Genomic DNA, 18,227 nt, shown 5'->3' on the forward strand with positions numbered 1-18,227 from the left:
CCAGCACTTTTCAGCATCTGTGATGGACCTGACACCTGCAAAAGGAGCTGTTCTGACTCAAATGCACACCTAAGCACCATTCCCTTACTGAGGAGCTGAACAAGCCTTGGCAGTTGTTCATTTTAGTCCATAGGAAGTCTCTGCTAGGAAATATTCCCTTTGGAATACTTTTAGAAGGTGTTGACAGCCTGGATTTCAGTAAGCTGCTAATAACCACCTGGCTGAGGCACAGCATCTGAGAACTTCCTGAAATCAGAATGAATTTTAAAAGAACAGTGAGAGCAGAGGTTCCCTGAAAACTTCAGGAAGCTGCTGAGATTCAAATAGTTGAAGATCTCCTGGTGTGGAATGTCCTGGAAGGAGATTCTGGGAAGCATCTCTACAAGGAGCAGCCACCAGTAAAAGGAGATCTGTTTTCCCTACAAAGTTGCTGGGCATTCCCTGGACTGCAGGTGAGCCTTTGTCACTGCTGGGATCCACTTGCTCACCTTGTGGGATACAGATCCCACCTCTGGCACATCAGAAACCAAATGTTCCCCCTTTTCTGTGGGAGAGACTGGAGTAAAGAGGCAGTTTCCCAAGTACCAGCCCTTGTCCTGCATGCTCAGCTGGGCAAGGGCTTGGCTCTGTGTTCTGAACTGCTTCAAATATATCCTTGTTGCCACACAGAGTTTAGGATAGGAAAGATCCAGAGAAAAAAAGAAGCAGCAAGGATTTATGTATCATCATGTTCCATGACTGGTAAATCCTTCAATAAGTCATCCAATGGGGCAAAAAGGCAAAGGTTGAACCACAGCAATCCACAGCCAGCTGGTGTTTCTTGGTGCCATAAAGTGGTGAACACAAACAAGGGCACAGGGCAGAATAGGGAGATCAGCTTAGCTGGAAAAAGGGATTTTTCAGCAACTGGCAGCTCACCATGGCTGTTCCTCAGTGGCTTCTCATGTCTGCACTCTTCCTGCTGCCCCTCTTGGCGCAGATTCCGGCACAGGAGCCAGGTAAGCTCTTTCACATTTCTTTGAGGAATGTCTCCCATGGGAGGGGGTGGCCCTGTTACAGGTGGGAGGTTGCTACGCGCCAAGACCCCTTTGCTCTACAGCTTGTGACCACAGCTCTCACCCAGCTCCTTCACAATGTGAATCCTTGGGCAATTTTGCATCTTATTTGTGTGTTTTTCCAGGATGTTCTATCAGTAACAGCAACCCAAGTGTTCCTGAAAATAAGTGTCCTCTTGTGGTGGCTACCATCCACGTGCAGCCAGGTTTCACCCTAACAATTGATCCCAGTTACCCCGATGGCCAATTCTTCACCATTGAGGGTTCCGAGCTGCAGCTGACAAAGTGTGTGGACTATGAGGTAAGCCTTCAGCTGGCAGGCTGTAAGGGTGGGATAGATAATGCTGGGATGCAATGAGTTTCAGTCTGGAGTCTTGGGCTTCCAGGGATTCTTAACCTGCTTCTAGAGGAAATAAGTCATTTCAGTTGTGTGAATTTGGGAGCCTACAAAAAAGATGGAGAGAGACCATTTTAAAGGGCCTAGAATGACAGGATAAAGGGGACTGACTTCAAACTGCCAGAGGGCAGGGTTAGATGGAATACTGGGAAGAAATTCTTCCCTGTAAGGGGGCTGAGGACCTGGCACAGGTTTCCCAGAGAAGCTGTGGCTGTTCCATCCCTGGAAGTGTCTGAGGCCAGGCTAGATGGGGCTTGGAGAAGCCTGGGCTAGTGAAAGCTGTCCCTGCCCATGGCAGGGGTTGGAATGAGATGAGCTTTAAGTTCCTTTCCAACCCAAATCATTCTGGGATTCTGTCATCTTGTGTGAAGAAGAAAGGCAGTATAAAAGGTCATTGTGTATACTTAGGTGGCTGCTACATTATTTTAGCTCCCTGGAGTGCTCTGTATACAGCCACAGGCATCCTTAAGTTCCCTTTCAATATAAAAACCCACTTTTACTTGAGTGAAGAGCAACAACCTGAGTTAACACCCTGCAGGTGCCACTGTACTTGCCGCATAGAATGTTTCTGATTTATTAAATTTTAAAAGAAATCTGTTTGAATTCACCTGAGGTGAGAGAGAATGGTAGATTAGCTCTGCCAACATCTTACAGGAGTTGAAGGGAGTGTGCCTGGCAGATGGGGCTGCTTTGATATCATCATAAACAAGATCCCAGCATTAAGGAAAGAAAGGAGAAAATAAGATTAAGCACAGCAGCGTTTCTGATTCAGCAAAGGATAAATTTGGCTCATTTGCTTTAGCCGGAGGTTGTACTCTTGGGCTGTTTCTACAGTGAGCGGATTTGTTTTTCATGCAGGAAGACCCCCTGCTGCTGCTGTCCCTGACCTGCCAGGACCCTGCTGGCCAGGTGAGTGCTCTCCCATGGCTGAGTCCTGGGACAAGGCACTGCAGGCAGCACCTGCTTCCCTCTGCTCTTCCTGATCCTCACACTGGGATGGGCAGATGTCCTTCTCTTTGTGGGCAGACACACTGTTCTCAGAGCCACAGAGGGCACCAAGGCTGTGCCAGTGGGGAGGAGGTGGCAGCAAGCCCACAATCCTGCCCAAGGATGTGCCCAAGCTGCAAACCCCAGCCCCATCTGGCCCCATCCTTACACCATCCCCTCTGGTCACTCTGCAAAGCAGGATCCGCCCCAACAGTCTATTTTTGTCTTTGATTCTTTGATTTGCCCATTCTGCAGAGCGATTCCTTGCAAATCCTAGTCACCATTCTGAACGAGAACGACAACTCCCCCGTGTTTCCACAGCCAAATGTCACCAGGCAAATCCCAGAGGTAAGGGGTTTTGGGAAGGGAAGAGAGCACTCATTGAGTGCTGTGGGACTGAGGAAGGGTCAGCAGGGAGAGGACTTCAATCCATTTCACACAGACAATAACTACAACAATGTGTTTTTTTCAGGATACAGAAGTGGACGCAGTCATTGTAGCCCGTGAAGAAGCAACTGCTGCTGATGCTGACCTGGACACCATCTACTATGAACTCACCACTACAGCGCAGGTGAGCAGCTCTGGGGACAAACAGTAGCTCTGAAGAAAAGCCCCAGCTTTGAGGAGAAGGTCACTACATTTAACTCACTCAACCTTTACAAAACTCAAACATTGATTTGGTTAGCAGAACAGAGCCATCAATGTTGCAGGTATTGAATTCTCTTATGGCTCACACTTTTAATGCACTGTACAGATTAAACTTTCATCTAGGATGTTCAGAGCTGTAATGATTCAGGGAAGTCTTGTTGGCATGATCTGTAAACATATCAAGAGACCTTTGTACCTCAGGGAGCTCAGAATTGCACTGAGTCTGATGGGGAAAGCAGTCCTTGCCCTAGCTGCTAACAGCAGCACAGGAAATGCATTGTGCACACAGTTAAACCAATGCCAGCCTGGAGAGCAAGGGCTGGCTGTAAACTAAAATCAAGAGAAAATTCAAGAGAAAAACCAAATGTATGTTTGCATTTTTGAAAAGTGTTGAGGAGAGAGCAGACCATGCCTCTGTTACCTCTATATCCCCTATCCCCAGGCAATTTAAGTTTCTGTGAACAGAAACCGCCAGTTTTTCAACTCTGGGATCAGACTTTGCATTCACATTGGTGTAAATTCAGAGGGATTTAGAAATTCAGAGGCGTAAGATTAAAGGAGAACCAAAGCAAGTGCAGAAGGTTATAGAGTAAAATGCAACGCATGACACTTCAACTCAGCTTTACAGTTTCTTTCAGTCCAGCTCTATTAGGCTAAGGCAGGTGATCCTGCCAGCTCTCAAAGAGCCATCTTTGACCTTTTTTGTGCATGGAAGTGAGATTGTTGGCTATTAGGGACCTAAAACCAAGGATTGTTGGCAACTTGCTAAATATAGGAAATAAATGAGGTGATAGATTTAATCCAGAAGCTGCTGAGCAGGTGGGCAGTCAAAGCAGGTGTTCTGTGAGAGGAAATTCACAAGAACAAACCTTTCTGACAATCCAGGCAACTCCAGAGTGCAGTGCCAAAAATTAAGTAGATCAGACATTCCTACAGTGCCCCTCATCCAGGTCCCCAGGATTAAAGGTCCAGTTGGGATGACAAAGACAGCAATGAGCAGGATTTGGAACATGTCTGTAATTGAGTCTGCTATAGGATTTTTCCTTTTCCCTTGCCAGAACACAGACGGTTATTTTGCCATAAGAGGAGTTAATAACCCGGAAATTTATTTACAAACAGCATTGGACTATGACAAATTTAATTCGACAACGTTGCTCTTGTATGCAAGGGTAAGTGGCTTGGGAAGAACAGAATGCCTTGTTTGCATGGTCCCTCCTACCTGAAAGAGGAGTCTGGATGGGACATCTCTGGGATAACAGCAGGGAGGGTGGAGACTGGAGGGGGATGCATTTGGAGCAGTCTTTCCCTCTCCATAGTTCCAGTGACAGACCTGCAGTCAGCAGAACAACATAACCCACTTTTGTCAGCAGAACAAGATAACCTACTCCTTTAGTTACTCTCACATAAATTTCTAATTAAACAGAATGGAGTGACAAAGGCTAAAGGGCCCCAGTCCACTGCTTTTGGCAGATGGGCCCTTGTTGTGGCAGTGAAACTTGTGTCTCACGAGTGTGCTTTGCCTTGGGGGCAGGACAGGCCTGTGACCAGCCCTGAGCCCAACGGAACCAACACGGCCACCGCAACAATAACCATCACCATCAAGCAGAGTGACACCCGGGCACCCTGGTTCCTGCCCTGCACCCAGCTCCACAACGACAGCAGCGTCTGCATCAGCAGCCCCTACTCCGGCAGAGTGAACATCTCCGAGATGTCGGTGAGCAGAAGGGCTCAGACAGTGCCCCTGAACCATTTCCATGAACCTGTGCTTGTCTCCAGTATAATGCAGATGATTCAGCAGGACAGGGAGCCTTCATCATCCCCCACCCCAAGCAGCACTGCTTGTCTCTGCTCCTACAGCAGAGGAGAGGCAAGAGCTGGAACACCAGCTCAAGGCTGTCTCACCTCCACCCTGTCACAGACACCTCCCAGCAATAAATCCCATTCTGTCCAGGCAGAGCCATGGGATCTGCTCTGGGCTGGGAGAGCTCCAGTTGCTGATCTGGTCCTTGTGGTGTGTGATTGTTTGCCTTGCTGTTGCAGACAGACCCGCTCCTCCTGGAGCCAGGACCCATCTATGCTGTCGACCCTGACTACACCATCAGCGACAGGATCGTGTACAGGATTGTTGGGGGTGAGTAGACCTTGTCACCTTCCACAAGGAACATTGCTCATGTCTCCTGTGGTACCTGCCAAGAGAGAGGGCCTGGGATTTGCCCCTCTGTTTCTGCCACAGAAATACAACTAGAGCCACAGAACGCTGTTGATAAATAGAAGAAACAGACTCTACAGAGAGGAAGGAAAAAAAGAATTACAGTCCCACAAATCAATCTCAATGAAATCTGTTTCAAAAAGATTTTGGTTTTTTGTGAGATGAGACATGTTTTATGTTTAAGCTTTTAGCTGTCATTTTGTCAATCTGGTCATGCTACTCTCATGCTACTTTTATTACAGTCTTTGAGCTGTACCTAAAATTCCCACATTATGAGCCTAATTTCTATTCATTGCCCAGAATTATGTTTTTATTCCCCAGCACATTGTCACATTCTCATCTGCCCTGTTTTAGTCTTGATTCCAAAAGAATCAAGGCAAAGGTCATATTGGTCAAATGAAGTTCCTCTCCCTTTTACCTATTATGCCTTATGGCAGCACAGTTGTGAATATCCTCCTGGTGCCAAATGTATTAAAGAACATTAAATTCCACTGGCTTTTGGATGGAGTGTGGCCTCCCTCCCCACAGTCAGTGAATCAGATCCCTGTCAACAGAGAGCCCACAGTGTCTCAGGGTGAGGAAGAGAACTAAAAATTCTGCTTATCTTACAACATGTATCCAACATAGGTACTTTTATGATTCCCATACAGATGTAGAAATCTGCTTTCTACCTGTACATAAATCCAAGGTTTGTGTCTAGACTCCCTTTGTAACCAGTAGAGAGAAATAAGCATTCCCAGAGCAGACTGGGAACTGGATGGAGATTTTCAGTCCTCAAATTGCACCAGAGGCTCTGGGCATTTATCATACTTTAGACAGACAGTCTGTGGGCCTAGCTACTGGAAATGCAAAGCTTTGTTGTTCTGCCTCATTTAATTGGGTTCACACATATCTAATGTGTCCCTCTGCATGCCTGGCCATCACTCCCAGTCTTTGAAGCAGCCAGGCAGGCAAGGAAAACAGCATTTTAACTTGGGTAAATGGTATTTATCCAAGGAAAATTCCTTGAGGGTGTTTTTACTAATATGTGGAAGAATGAGTCTGTGAGCTCCAGGTCACTTTATGAAGGAATTTGATGGTTGAATTGTCTTTGCATTTTCTCTAGGGAATACAAATGAAGTGTTCTTAGTGGATGCAGACACAGGGAATCTAACCATGAACAAAATAGTGACTTCCCCAGATTCCTTTCTGTTGCAAGTTATGGTAAGTGATGACATTACAGCCACCCACCCAGCACAGCTAGATTTCCAGGAAGCAGCAGCCTGGCTGTGACAGGAGTCAGTGACCTCAAAAATAACTCGGTTACTCCCTTTCTTTTGAAGGGCCCAGTGTTTGACCTGTTGGTTGGTCCTGCACCAACCCACAAGCAAGTCTCCTGCAGCAGTTGAGAGTTTCCCCTCAGGTGTGGGTGGTGACAGCAAAGGAAATTCACCCTGGGCACATTCTGCTGAGTTGATGAAGGCTTCAGATTGAGCCTGTCCTTTCATGTTTCATCGGGGCAGAAGTCTGGCATATCTCTCTCTCTCTCTTTCCAGGCCACCCAGGTCAGCAATGTAAGGAAATACTCTGTAGCCACTGTGGAGATCAAGGTCATCACTAAAAGCAACTTTCCACCCTACTTTGAGAAAGGGGTCTACAGTGGGACGGTGTTTGTTGGGCTGCCCCAGAGAAGCTTCGTCTACCAAGATGGAGATCCTTCCACCCCCTTGGTGATAACAGCAATGGATCAGGATTTCCCTGATGTAAGAAACTGTTCTGTGTTCTGTCTCGCTGCTTCAGGCTTAAAGCAGAATCAGAAAACACGAGGGAGGGGAGGAGTGGAGAGGCAAACACATGTTGTCCTCTAGTGTTCCATGTTATATTCCCTTGGAAATTGCACAGATACCAGAACCACTTATGGTGTGATGTCATGGGAAGAAGCTGCTGGACTCCCCTCTTCCAAAGCCAGTCCCACACACATCACTTGCATAGGCATGTTCTGCTTGGGCAAGTACTAAAATTGCCAACACAAATGGGATTAAGACTTGGGATTTTTACTTTTTTTAATGTTTTTGTGATATGTTCTTGGCCTCTGAGCAACAGGGTGAATGCAGTTGAGTTCAGCCTTTCTCACCTGCTCAGCCCAGGTTTATTTGTTACTCTCCAGACCTGCTCGTACCTCAGGTGTTTTGGACAGATCCTGCCAAGGGGTTGTTGGGAAGATGCATGTGAGGCACAGCTTGGTTTGATCACCCACTCTCTCTCTGGCCTTTCAGAAAGTCAACCCCAACATCGAGTACTACCTCAAAAACAGCACCGATTTCATCGCAACCAGAGATGGGCTCATCCTGACCAACAAGGTGCTGGAGTCCCCAGGAACTGTGACCATCCAGGTAGGGCACCTTTCTTGGGTATTTTGTCAGGAGTGTGGAAAGGAGGAATCCAAATCCTCTTTTTGGGTCAAAGAAGCAGTCAATAACTTTAGACTTGTAAGAAGCTGGATGTTCCCTTTGTCCACGTGGCTGCCTAAGGCTTGCCTGGCACTGTGCCGTGTCCTGTGGGGCTGTCTGAACCAGCCTGGCCCCAGCATTGCTAGGTTCCACAGGCAGGCACAGAGAGGTGCCAGCACCTACTGCTCCTGCCCCACACTGCCTCAGAACCTGTGCTCTGCACTGTGCTGGAGCTGAACACAGAGCAGGGACATGGTTCAGCTCATCCACTCCCAGGGCAGGGAATCTTCAGAGCTCTTGTTCCCCTGTGACCAGGCTGTCCAGCCACAGTGAACAGCTGTGGTGGCAACAGGGACAATGTACTTTTCCCCTAAAGGGCCCCCCACAGACCTTGAGAGTGAGCTGGAGATCTGGAAGTCCCTAAGCCATCTCTTTCCCATGTTCCCATAGGCTGTTGGAAAAGATGTGTTGAGCCTGCAGGAGGCAAGCACCATAATTGTGGTGGAGGTCATCCTTGCCACAGGTAGGCTGGGGGGAGGGTCTCTGGTTTTTACTCTGGGGAGTCTTTTCTATTTCTGTGGCAAATTGGCCATGGTGGGTCACCTTCTGAGGTCTGTGGGCCAGGGCTAGGCCAACCCCAACCCTACGGGAGGTTCTGTGGTGGCTTTAAGAGGGAAAACACCCCAACAACATTCTCACAGCATAGTCACCACATGCCTTGAAAACCCTCCTGAGACTTTAGTGGTGCTGTATATTGGAGTGTCTTTTCTTGTTGTTCCAAATCTAAAACTGGGATTGGTTCATGCTGGGAAATAACCCAGGATGTCTTTTTAACCACACAGAGAAAACTGCAATGTTCTTGCCTGTCTGAGGCAGAACAGAAGGCAGCTGGCACACCCCAAAGCCAGGCTTGCCCATGAGCCAAGGCTTTTCTACTCAGGTCAGGGTCTTTTATACCAGAATTTTATGGTCTTACAGGAGAAACAGCCCATGAGTAATAAGAAAGACATGAGGGTTCATAGATAACCCTCTGGCTACTGTTTAACCTTGTCAATGTGAAAACAGCTCACACTTCCATACTGCTGAGAAATGACTATTACATTGGTCTTATAAATAAATTAGGATTGCAGTTCATGAAACTTCTTATGCTCTGAGTTAAGCTGAACCAATTGCAATGAATTTTTTATCTCAGAATAGGCAGACAATGCCCAGACTCCACTGGATTCTTCACACTGATGTGTGAGTGAAGTTCTATCGCTTCACCCTCTGATCACCACCATTGTGGGGTGGGAAAAACAAGTGGGTTCCTGGGTGTAAGTTTGGATTCCCTAAAGGCAGTGCTGCGTCACAGCTAAATACCACTGAGTCCCCATTTAAGGGCACAGCCCAGCATAAAACTAATCCATGTGTGAGCTCACAGAGTTACAAATGCTCCAAGCATGCACCAACACTTCAGAGCAACTTTGAAATTTTGCCCTTGCTGCTTAAGCCACACCAAGCAATAGTGCTGTTGAATATGCAGAATTACACAGCTCTGAGACTCTCTGTGGGCTGCAGCTCCCCAGGAGACAGGACTAAGCAGCAAAAATTCCCTGAAGTCCTAAATCCTTGCTAAGGTGTTAATGATAAACTGAGGGCGGAATCACATGCAGAAGGAACACTCCAATTCCATTATAATAAACAGGTCAGCAGGAGAACAAAACCTTGTTTCATTAATCATTAATGAGAGTCCTTTACACTACAAAATGAAACTGGAAAATTTAAAGAATCCCACCACCAGCAAGCAAAGCTGAGAATGGTACTGTCTTTCCACTCTGGTGTCAATCTCTGTACAAACATCTGACACTGACCAGTGGCTGGAAGCAGAAGCTGCTCCTGAGCAGACTGGGCAATATTGCTACAGCTACAAAAGGGCAAGAAAGGTTTTATTGTCCTGGGGACTTTCTAATGCTTTTGCTGTTTTTTGTTTCTTATTTTGATGTGCTCATCTGTATTGGAGAGGATGTTCCAGATGAAAGGAGGCTTTGCATTTTCACACACAGACATACAGTCAAACCTCATTTTTGCATTCTGGTGTAAAAGGGTGAAGTGGGAAAGTCAAAGAACTAAATAACTACTCCATGTAGCATCAGCTTGCCTGATGCAGTCAGGTATTTATTAACTTAGTTAAATCACAGGGTAAAAGTCACTGTCTTGTAAATGGCTGCTATTTCCACTTCATGGAATTTATTGGAAATGACAATATTCTGTGTAATTAAGAAAGAAGCCCCCTGCTGTTAGGACAACAAAAAAAGATTTTCTGTGGTATCAGATATATGATTGTCACATTCTGAAGCACAGGATGCTTCCTTGCCTTTCAAAAATTGATTGGAGCTTCTCCCACAGTGAAGGGTTTTGTTGGAAAATGCTGCCTACTAGTTTTAGGCTTTGTAACACTGCTTTGTTTTCCTCACAGCTGTAACCCCCTCTGACAAGATGTACTCTGCTCAGGACATGGCTATCTTGGGGGGCACATTAGCAGCACTGCTGTTAATTGCCTTGGTCTTCCTTGGAGTGCTGATATGGAAATCCAGTAGATGGCACAGAAAACCTTTCAAATACCTGGTGAAGGAAAAGGTAAGTGCCTTGTTTGTACCTGAACTTCTGAGAGTTAGGAAGTGTGATCTGAGGAAGCTTTGAAGTATGGATGGGCTGCCCAAGTACCACACATTTGTGTGAAGGTGGTGAATCACTCCCAAGACAGTCTGCAGAGGTAGCACCACTTTGGTGGTGTTTGCTGCTATTCCTTCTGCCTCTGAGGCAGGAGCTGTGTGGGGGATGATTAGCAGATATGGTAAGGAGAGCACCACAGCTCCATGGAGCACAAAATCTAGAGTAAAAGTGGCACACATCAGGGGTGGTCTCTGAAAAACCCCTGTCTGAGGTATAAACCACAGTTCATCCTCCATAGTCAAAGGAGAGGAGAGTCCCTTCATATCTGATCTCAAAGCCTGAGCTCAGACACTTTTCTGCCCCTGAGGTGTTTAATTTTGGACCTCTCAGGTCTCTGGCAGGTTGGTCACTGCAAGTTTAGAGTGTAGTTTGTCTGACCAGCTGTTGGTCTGTGCCATAGGCTGGGCCTGCCAGGAGCCTAGGCCTGAGTGCAGAACACATAGCTCAGGTGGGTAACAAAAGTCCTTCACCCTGAGTGAGGGAAATCCCACTGCAGAATGGGCTGGGTACAAACCACCACGTGTGTGGTGCTGGTGCTCAGCCCTCCTGGAGAGCTTATCTGAGAAAACTCCAGAAATGGAGCCAATAAAAAATGTCTCTTCCAGGGATCTGCAGCTTTCCCTGGCTTCAAATAGGTCTAACTACAAACCAAGATGAACTTTCTTGAGCAGGAGCTCAGTCACTGCAATCACCCCTTCCCTCCTGCCTCCCATTTCTTTTCCTGTCCCTACAGTCACAATTTGTCTCTCCTCCTGTAGCTTTCCAGGGAAATCTCTGAGGGTCACCAGAACAACTATTACCAGGAAGATGAACAGCCATATGTGAACATTAAGCAGCTTGAGACATCAGAAAGCAGCAGTGTCCAGACAGAGAGTCCTGTGCCAGAGCTGCCAGCACTTGCCTCACACTTCTCCAGTGCAGAGGAAACAGAGAGTCTCCCAAAGGGCTCCATAGCTTCCACTGTCATCTTGGAAGAGGAAGAGGAAGAAAAGGAAGAAGAGGCTGGACAGGAGAAAGAAGTGAAGTCAATCCTCAAAACAGACAGGCACGTGCCAGATGATGGCTACAAAGCTGTGTGGTTTAAGACTGATGTGGACCCCGAGGCTGGAGAGAGGGTTGAAGTGATTGAGGACAATGCAGCAGATGATGATAATGATGATGATGACAGTGACCAAGGTGTGCAGAAGAATGAAGAGGAAGAAGGTTCTGGCACAGATGGTCACCACCAAGGGCTAGGAGTGTCCTTTTCCTCAGAGAACTTGTCACTCCCAGCAGTAGAGGTGACAGTCAGCATGTCTCACACAGGTGCAGGGACAGATGACACTGAGATGTAAAGGAAATAGGGTACACACCCCCAAAAATGGGACAATTTCAGCTCCTTCGCTGACGTGAAGCCCATCTTTCTGCTCAGGGGGAAAACTGGAATGCAGAGGGGTGAGGTTATCTGTCCTGCTTGTCTGAATGCAGCAAATAAGGCCAGAAGAGATTACAGTTAATTTAACCCTTTAGTGAGAGCTTGGAATATCACTTAGGATTTTCAGGGGAAGCAATTCATCTTTCCACCTTCCTGCCTGTTCCCCCTGGGTCCCTTGGCACAGCCTTCCCTAAACTGGCTGCAGGTTCAGCAGAGCTGAGCTGACCTGGCTTGGCAGCAGCCAGCCCAGCTCACAGGAGCAGTCAAGTTGCACAGTCCAGTGTTGTTTGGCTCTTCTCTTTAGGGTGGTGCAGCAGGGTGTCAGCAAGTCCCTCCAAGCCTGCAGGTGCTCCTGTGACTATGCAGGAGCGGACTTCAGGGCTTGGCTCTGCTCTGTTCTCCCAGCACAAACATCTGGAATGTGCCACCAGGCCCTTGTCCTGCCAGCAGGAGGTTCCACGCCCAGGAGCTGCTGTTTCCTTTGTCACTGGTAAACATGGACTGATCACATGAAGGACTTTGTCATCAATTTTCTATGTCATAAACCCACTAATTGTGCAGTACTTTAGCTGTCTATCTGTTATCTGTCAGCCAAAGAGATCCTGAGATATTGTCTTCAAGTGCCAAGTCAGCACTCTGCTTCCAGCTATCAGAAGGAAGGAAATATTTGATGCTCTTGTCTAGGTTTGCATCTCCCATCAAACAATCTCTTCCCCAGCTGGCAGCCAAAAGCTGGACCGGTTTCCACCAGCTCATAGCATGGCTGTGTGCATTTGCATCTTCTGATCATCAGCACAAGATTTATGCTGCTCCTGGAGAAAGAAACAAAAGAATGACTGCTGGGATCTGCAGGAACATCAGATCACATGTGATCCCAAGGGAGGCTTTTATCCTCTTGGGCCAAACATGTCCCTGTCCCAGTGTTTCCATGCTCACTCCTGCTCTCCTCTCTCTGAGGAATGCTGCCCTGGCCTCCTGGACGCTGTGTTTGTGCTGCAGATCAAGCCCAGGACCTGGGAAGCTTTCCTTCTTCCTGCAGCAAAGCTGTTTGCCCAGGAATTGCTATGTGGTAATTGAGGGTGGGGAGTGCAGCCAGTGTTTGCCATATGAAGAATCCCTCCAGCAGCTTTGGGATATCTCCAGGAAGCATTTTCCACAGGATTATGAGAACTCTCTGGCAGCTGCTCACTGCTAACCCAACACCTCTGGCCACCAGCAAGGCTGAGGAGGAGCCTGCCCCCTGTGGGAGGGTTGCTGATGTGGGGAGAAGCTGTAGTGCTTCTCCCCTGCTCCGTTTCCTTGGTGGCTGTGCTGTGTGTGGTCCATTCCTGTCAGTGCTCTGCTGTCTGTCTGCATTCCCTCTGCTGCTGGGTACTCTGGATTTCTGCTGGCACACTGATTTATGAGCTCCCTACGACTGCAATCTGTGTTCAGCTCTTGGTGCTTTCCTTCCCCTCACCAGTGTGCTTCCCATGCTGTTGGAATGGGACTGGTCCCATCAAAACAGTCTTTGTTTTCTCTCAGGGCTCATCAGTGCATACAGCCACAGGTTTTAGTGTTTTTCAGGGTTATGGGTCCTTAATTTCAAAGGAGATGATGTTTGGTAAATATTGTGTCTGTGGAAGGGGTGGTTGTTGTGAGGAGAAGCACAAAACACAATAATAAAACTTGGCAGCAGGCAGAGCTCAGCTGCTTCCAGCCATTGCCTGTCAAAGCCTCCAGATCCTATGTTCTTGACTCCTGTCTTTTTGGAAAGAAATTAAGAAAACTGTGTAAAGAACAAGAACAAAATTTAACCTTTTAAGTTCAAGTCCATGTGAGCTTGAACTCCATCTGTATGGGTTGGTTTGTCTGCTGAGGCTGGGAAGGGTGACAGAGTTTTTGCATCCTTGTAAAGCGATCATGTTCATTTATAAACATCTGCATAAGAAATGTTTTTAGAAAAACATCTGATAGAAATGTTTTTAGAAAATTGGATCAGCTTAAGTGGTTTTTGATGGCAAATAAATATCTACATACCTTGAAGGTCTCATCCTTGCACTCCAAAGATATTCAAGTGCTTTTGGAAGTTTAACTCTACAGGCAGATACAAGAAATCTCTTTCATCCCGTCCTCAATCAAGCTCTGTTTTTATTTCTGTACCAGCTTAGAATGATACTTTTTTAATACTTGTGATGAAGAGCTATAAAAAAACTGGTGAGCAAATCTGCATGGGGAGAAAGAGCAGTTTCAGTGTGGCTGTTGTAAGTGTGGATTTGAGGTTTTACACCTGGGAGTGGCACAGATGCCAAGGGAGAGGATCCTCACAATTGCCAGCTTTGAGCACCCTCTCCTGATGTAACACAGACCTGGCATGTGCCTGTTTCACCTTCATTTTAGCCTCTGGAAGGAAAATAAGCCTGTCAGCTGCCAGGGAAACTCTAAAACCAAATTGAAATCAGCAGGTGCAAGCAGGGAATTGGAAAAATCGAGTAAATACAGGCATTTTACCTGCAGGAAGTAACAGAAACAGACTGAAAAATTCCCAGGTGTCTGAAAATTAATTTCTGCTCAAATTCTGTCTTCATTTACAACTGAATAACCTTACAGATTTCATCAAGTGTCATTGGCATGACTGACAGCAAATGTATCCTTTTGCTTTTTTTGCTTCTGAGAGAAAAATACTTCTGGCACATGGCTTGCCAGTGTAGGGAGGACACTTGGTTTAGTTTTGAGGGGATGGAAGAGAACTGGAGACCCTTCTCTTTGTATGTAGGATAGCAGAATGATCTAGCATCTATAAACTTCCAAATGACAAATAGAGATAAAAGACCTGTTTTAACTTGATTCCCCTTAAATATTAAGCAGCCTTAGCTCCAAAAGGGGTTCCTTTTCCTTCAAAAAAGAAAGTAAATTAGATTTTATTCCAGTTTGTGTGATATATTTTTTCATGAGTTGGTTGCTGAGTCCTCATTGAAATAAAGCTGACATAAGCAGTAAATGGAATTTTAAAGAAAGAGGATCAACTCCATCAAACAAGTTTTAAGCAAATTATGGCCTTTCCTTTTTATAAATACATATTTTATCCAATTAACAATATCAGCAGTTTACCATCAAATTCCAAGGAACAAATTTTGAGCTATAACAACAACTGAGGCTGCAGAAATGACCCTGTAGCAGTACTGGGGCAGAAATTGTATTCCTTTTTGCACAGAGAGGTTGCTGTAATGAAGGACAGAGATGGGAGTGCCGGGTTTTCCCTTGGTTTGTGTACGTTGAGATAAACACTTATATGATAAACCTTAATGAAATAGCTGAAAGATGTAAGACACCACATTATACTTGTGTTCTGCTTGGATTTATACATCTTTATGGAGGTGTTAAGGGTTTTACAGTACGAGAAGTACCCTAACTGTTCAGGTGTAAAAGTAACAGATTTCTTAGGGAGATACAAGGCCATGTATCCATCCCTTCTAGGTCCCGCATGAGTTTCTTGCCCATGTGATGGAGAAACAACCACGCATCAACCCCACGGTCCCGGGGCTCAGGGGCGGTCCCGGGCGGTACCGAGCGGGTCCGGCTCAGGTGCGCGGGGCGGGCCGAGGTGATTTAATCCCTGGAAATCGCCTCCAGCGCCATTTGCCCACCCGGAGGGCAGGGAGGCTGCTGCTGGCTTGGGCTCTCCCGGCGGGGCCCGGGTGAGGCCCCCCCCACGTCCTGTACCCCTCTCCTTTTCCCCCCTCTTTCTCCTGCCCTTATCCTCCTCCTTCGTTTCCCCCTTATCTCTGCTTTCCCACCCCTCCATTTTCTTTCTCCCTCCCACCCTGCCCTTCCTCTCCCCCTTCGCCAGCCTTCTGCACCCTCTCTCCCTGCTGCCCTGCACATCCCCGACCCTCCCCACCCCACTCCCCAACTCGACTCCCCTCTCTTGCCCTTCTACCGCTTTTCTGTCCATCATCCCGCTCCCTCACCCATCCCTATCCCCTCCTCCCCCCATCCTCCGTCCCTCTCCCTCCTTCCCCGTAGCCGGGGCTCGGGCACCGGAGAATAAAGGCCAGAGAGCCGGAGCCGGCGCCCCCCGCTGGCCCTGGAGCCCCGCACGGCGCCGGACCCGCTCATACCATGGGCTCGTGGGGTGACTTGCAAGGGACGACGAAAACTCTCTGGACTCGGTTGACCCATCTCACGGCAAAGAACACGTCCAAAACTGCCTCCTCAGCCTCATGGAATGGCAGTGGCTGTGTGGAGCTCTGGCAGGAGTGCCTGGAGACCAGGTAAGAACAGAAATGAGATTGTTTTGGCTGCTGCTGGATGTGGTTTTCTCTTTTCAAGGTATTTCTCTGATTGATGTTTTCACTGTTGTTTTCTAGGTGTCATGTGAGAGTAATTCCAAAAGTTTGGAAGTGGTTGGGAAACAGTGGGGCAAAAATATGAACCTGATTTATTTCTAGTAATTCCAAACTTCTCCCACAACACCATTCTGGGGGAAAGCTGGTTATAGGATAAAGATACAGAGGAACAAGTGTTGTGAACCCCCCTTGCTATCTGACCTTCCAGAGCAAACCTTCCAGTAATCCAGTACATCTCTCTGAGGGACTCTGGGATCATAAGATCTTCTACGAAAGCAAAACAAGCACAGACATGAGGGAATAGGCTGCTGGTTGTTAATGATTTGATGGGTGTAGGAATGATTCTTGTATGTTTCACACTCCTCTTTTAACTCCTGGAATATTTTTAAAGTTATTCCTTTAACAAAATGAATTTGAAAGGAAATGGTGCACAATAAATGCATGGAGAGATCATGGAGTCCTCAAATGGTTTAAGTGGGAAGGGACCTTAAGGATCATTTAATTCCATCCCCTGCCACTCCATCCACAGCCCAGGGTGCTGCAAGCCCCATCCAGCCTGGCCTTGGACACTTCCAGGGATGGAGCAGCCAGGATTTCCCTGGGTTATTGGCACAGGAGGGAGTTTCCAGCAGGAGCTGAGGCGTTTCCTTTGCTGTGCCAGCCCCAGCAGGGCTGTGGAAGGCAGAGGATGTGGGAGCAGGAGCTTTGCCCCTGCCCCGGGGGAGTCTCTGCTGTGCCAGCCCCAGCAGAGCAAACGTTTGTGGTTTCACATCCCGTTCCAAGGAGCTGCCGGGGCAGGAACGGGGATGGGCACGGAGCAGGGACGGTGCCAGGCACAGGGTGACATCCAGAGGGTGCCACCAGCCCGTCCCTGCTGCCCAGGCCGGGCTGAGCAGGCTGGTGACCGTCCCTGTGTTTGCTCTGCAGGGTGAGGAAGCCAAGCCTGGCGAGGAGGAGGATGAGGAGGTGTGGGAGGATGGAGACAGCGGCCACCAAGGGCTGGGGAAGGCCCAGCTCCAGGTAGGAGATGCTGCCTTCCAAGGAGAGGGACTTGTCTGTCCCACTGGAATTTGGGGTGTGAGGCCAATGGAACAAAGGGGTTGATTCCATTTTCTTACATGGGTCAGGCTGTGTTTGAAACAGCCCAAGGCAGCAGAGAGCTGGGGTCATTTCCTAGCAGGGAGCTTGACTTGGAAGCTGCATTCCAAACTCTTGTCCACATTTATTTTATCTCCCACATGGAGATGCCTGAGGAAGGTGGGCTGTTTCTAACAAAAGAACATCCCAATTCATCTGTGGTAGTGGGCTAAAAATTAAAGTGTGAGTGGAGGTGCCTTTAGGACTCTTCCAATCCCTTAGTATATGAATGGAATTGAAATTAAATATCCAGATCCTGACAAGCTTGTGTGAACTCCAAAGCCTCTGCAAGTGTTTTACAGCCAGGGAGGGAGACAAGAGTCTGGAGTCTCTCCCCAAAAACTGGCTGCTGTTTGTTTGAGCAGGCATAGGAATGACTGTGGATTCCCTGGGGCTGTCCTTATGGAGAAAGGTTTATTTATGTGCCCTGGGTTTATTCAGGGTCTCTTCACAATGATGGAAACTGATTTCATTGAAATGCCAGAGGTGCCCAATGCTTTCCCCAAGCAGAGCTCAGAGCCAGCCCTGTGGGAAGGGGTTTAATGCCCATTTTCCCCATCCCTCCAGGCAGCAGCACTGGAGCACTTGAGCCAGACATGGCCAAGGTGCCCAGTGCTGGCAGGAGGCAAATCCAGGGATTGGCCAGTGGGAGTTTGCATTGCTCCTGGAATCCCAGGCCTGGAGCTGTGCTTCAGAGAGATGCTGCCTCACTCAAACCTTGTTTAAAGCTCAGCAGCCTCCCTGCTCCCTTGGCATTATTGCTGCTCCCTTTGCTGCTCTTCCTTATTATTATTATTATTAATTATTTATGTCATTGTTACTATTGTTACTGTTATTACTATTACTGTTATTGTAAACTCCCACTCCATGCCTTCCACAGCCCTTTCCTTCCCAGAGGTGCTGCTTCAGGA

General features: G+C 47.6%; 1 protein-coding gene across 1 annotated transcript; it reads left to right on the top strand.

The window, feature by feature from the left end:
* The first annotated feature begins 919 nt into the window (after positions 1-919).
* CDHR5 (cadherin related family member 5) lies at positions 920-17,859 on the top strand. The gene is made up of 18 exons (XM_058026659.1): positions 920-998; positions 1,181-1,356; positions 2,311-2,361; positions 2,695-2,787; positions 2,912-3,010; positions 4,146-4,256; positions 4,619-4,801; positions 5,128-5,218; positions 6,402-6,499; positions 6,832-7,038; positions 7,552-7,668; positions 8,176-8,248; positions 10,181-10,341; positions 11,196-11,723; positions 15,857-16,104; positions 16,201-16,207; positions 17,107-17,199; positions 17,758-17,859. Exons 1-18 carry the CDS (start codon positions 920-922, stop codon positions 17,857-17,859), a joined length of 2,517 nt encoding a protein of 838 aa, XP_057882642.1.
* Positions 17,860-18,227: the final 368 nt, after the last annotated feature.

This window comes from Melospiza georgiana, chromosome 6 (assembly GCF_028018845.1).
Source record: "Melospiza georgiana isolate bMelGeo1 chromosome 6, bMelGeo1.pri, whole genome shotgun sequence".
NCBI classification, from domain to species: Eukaryota; Metazoa; Chordata; class Aves; order Passeriformes; family Passerellidae; genus Melospiza; species Melospiza georgiana.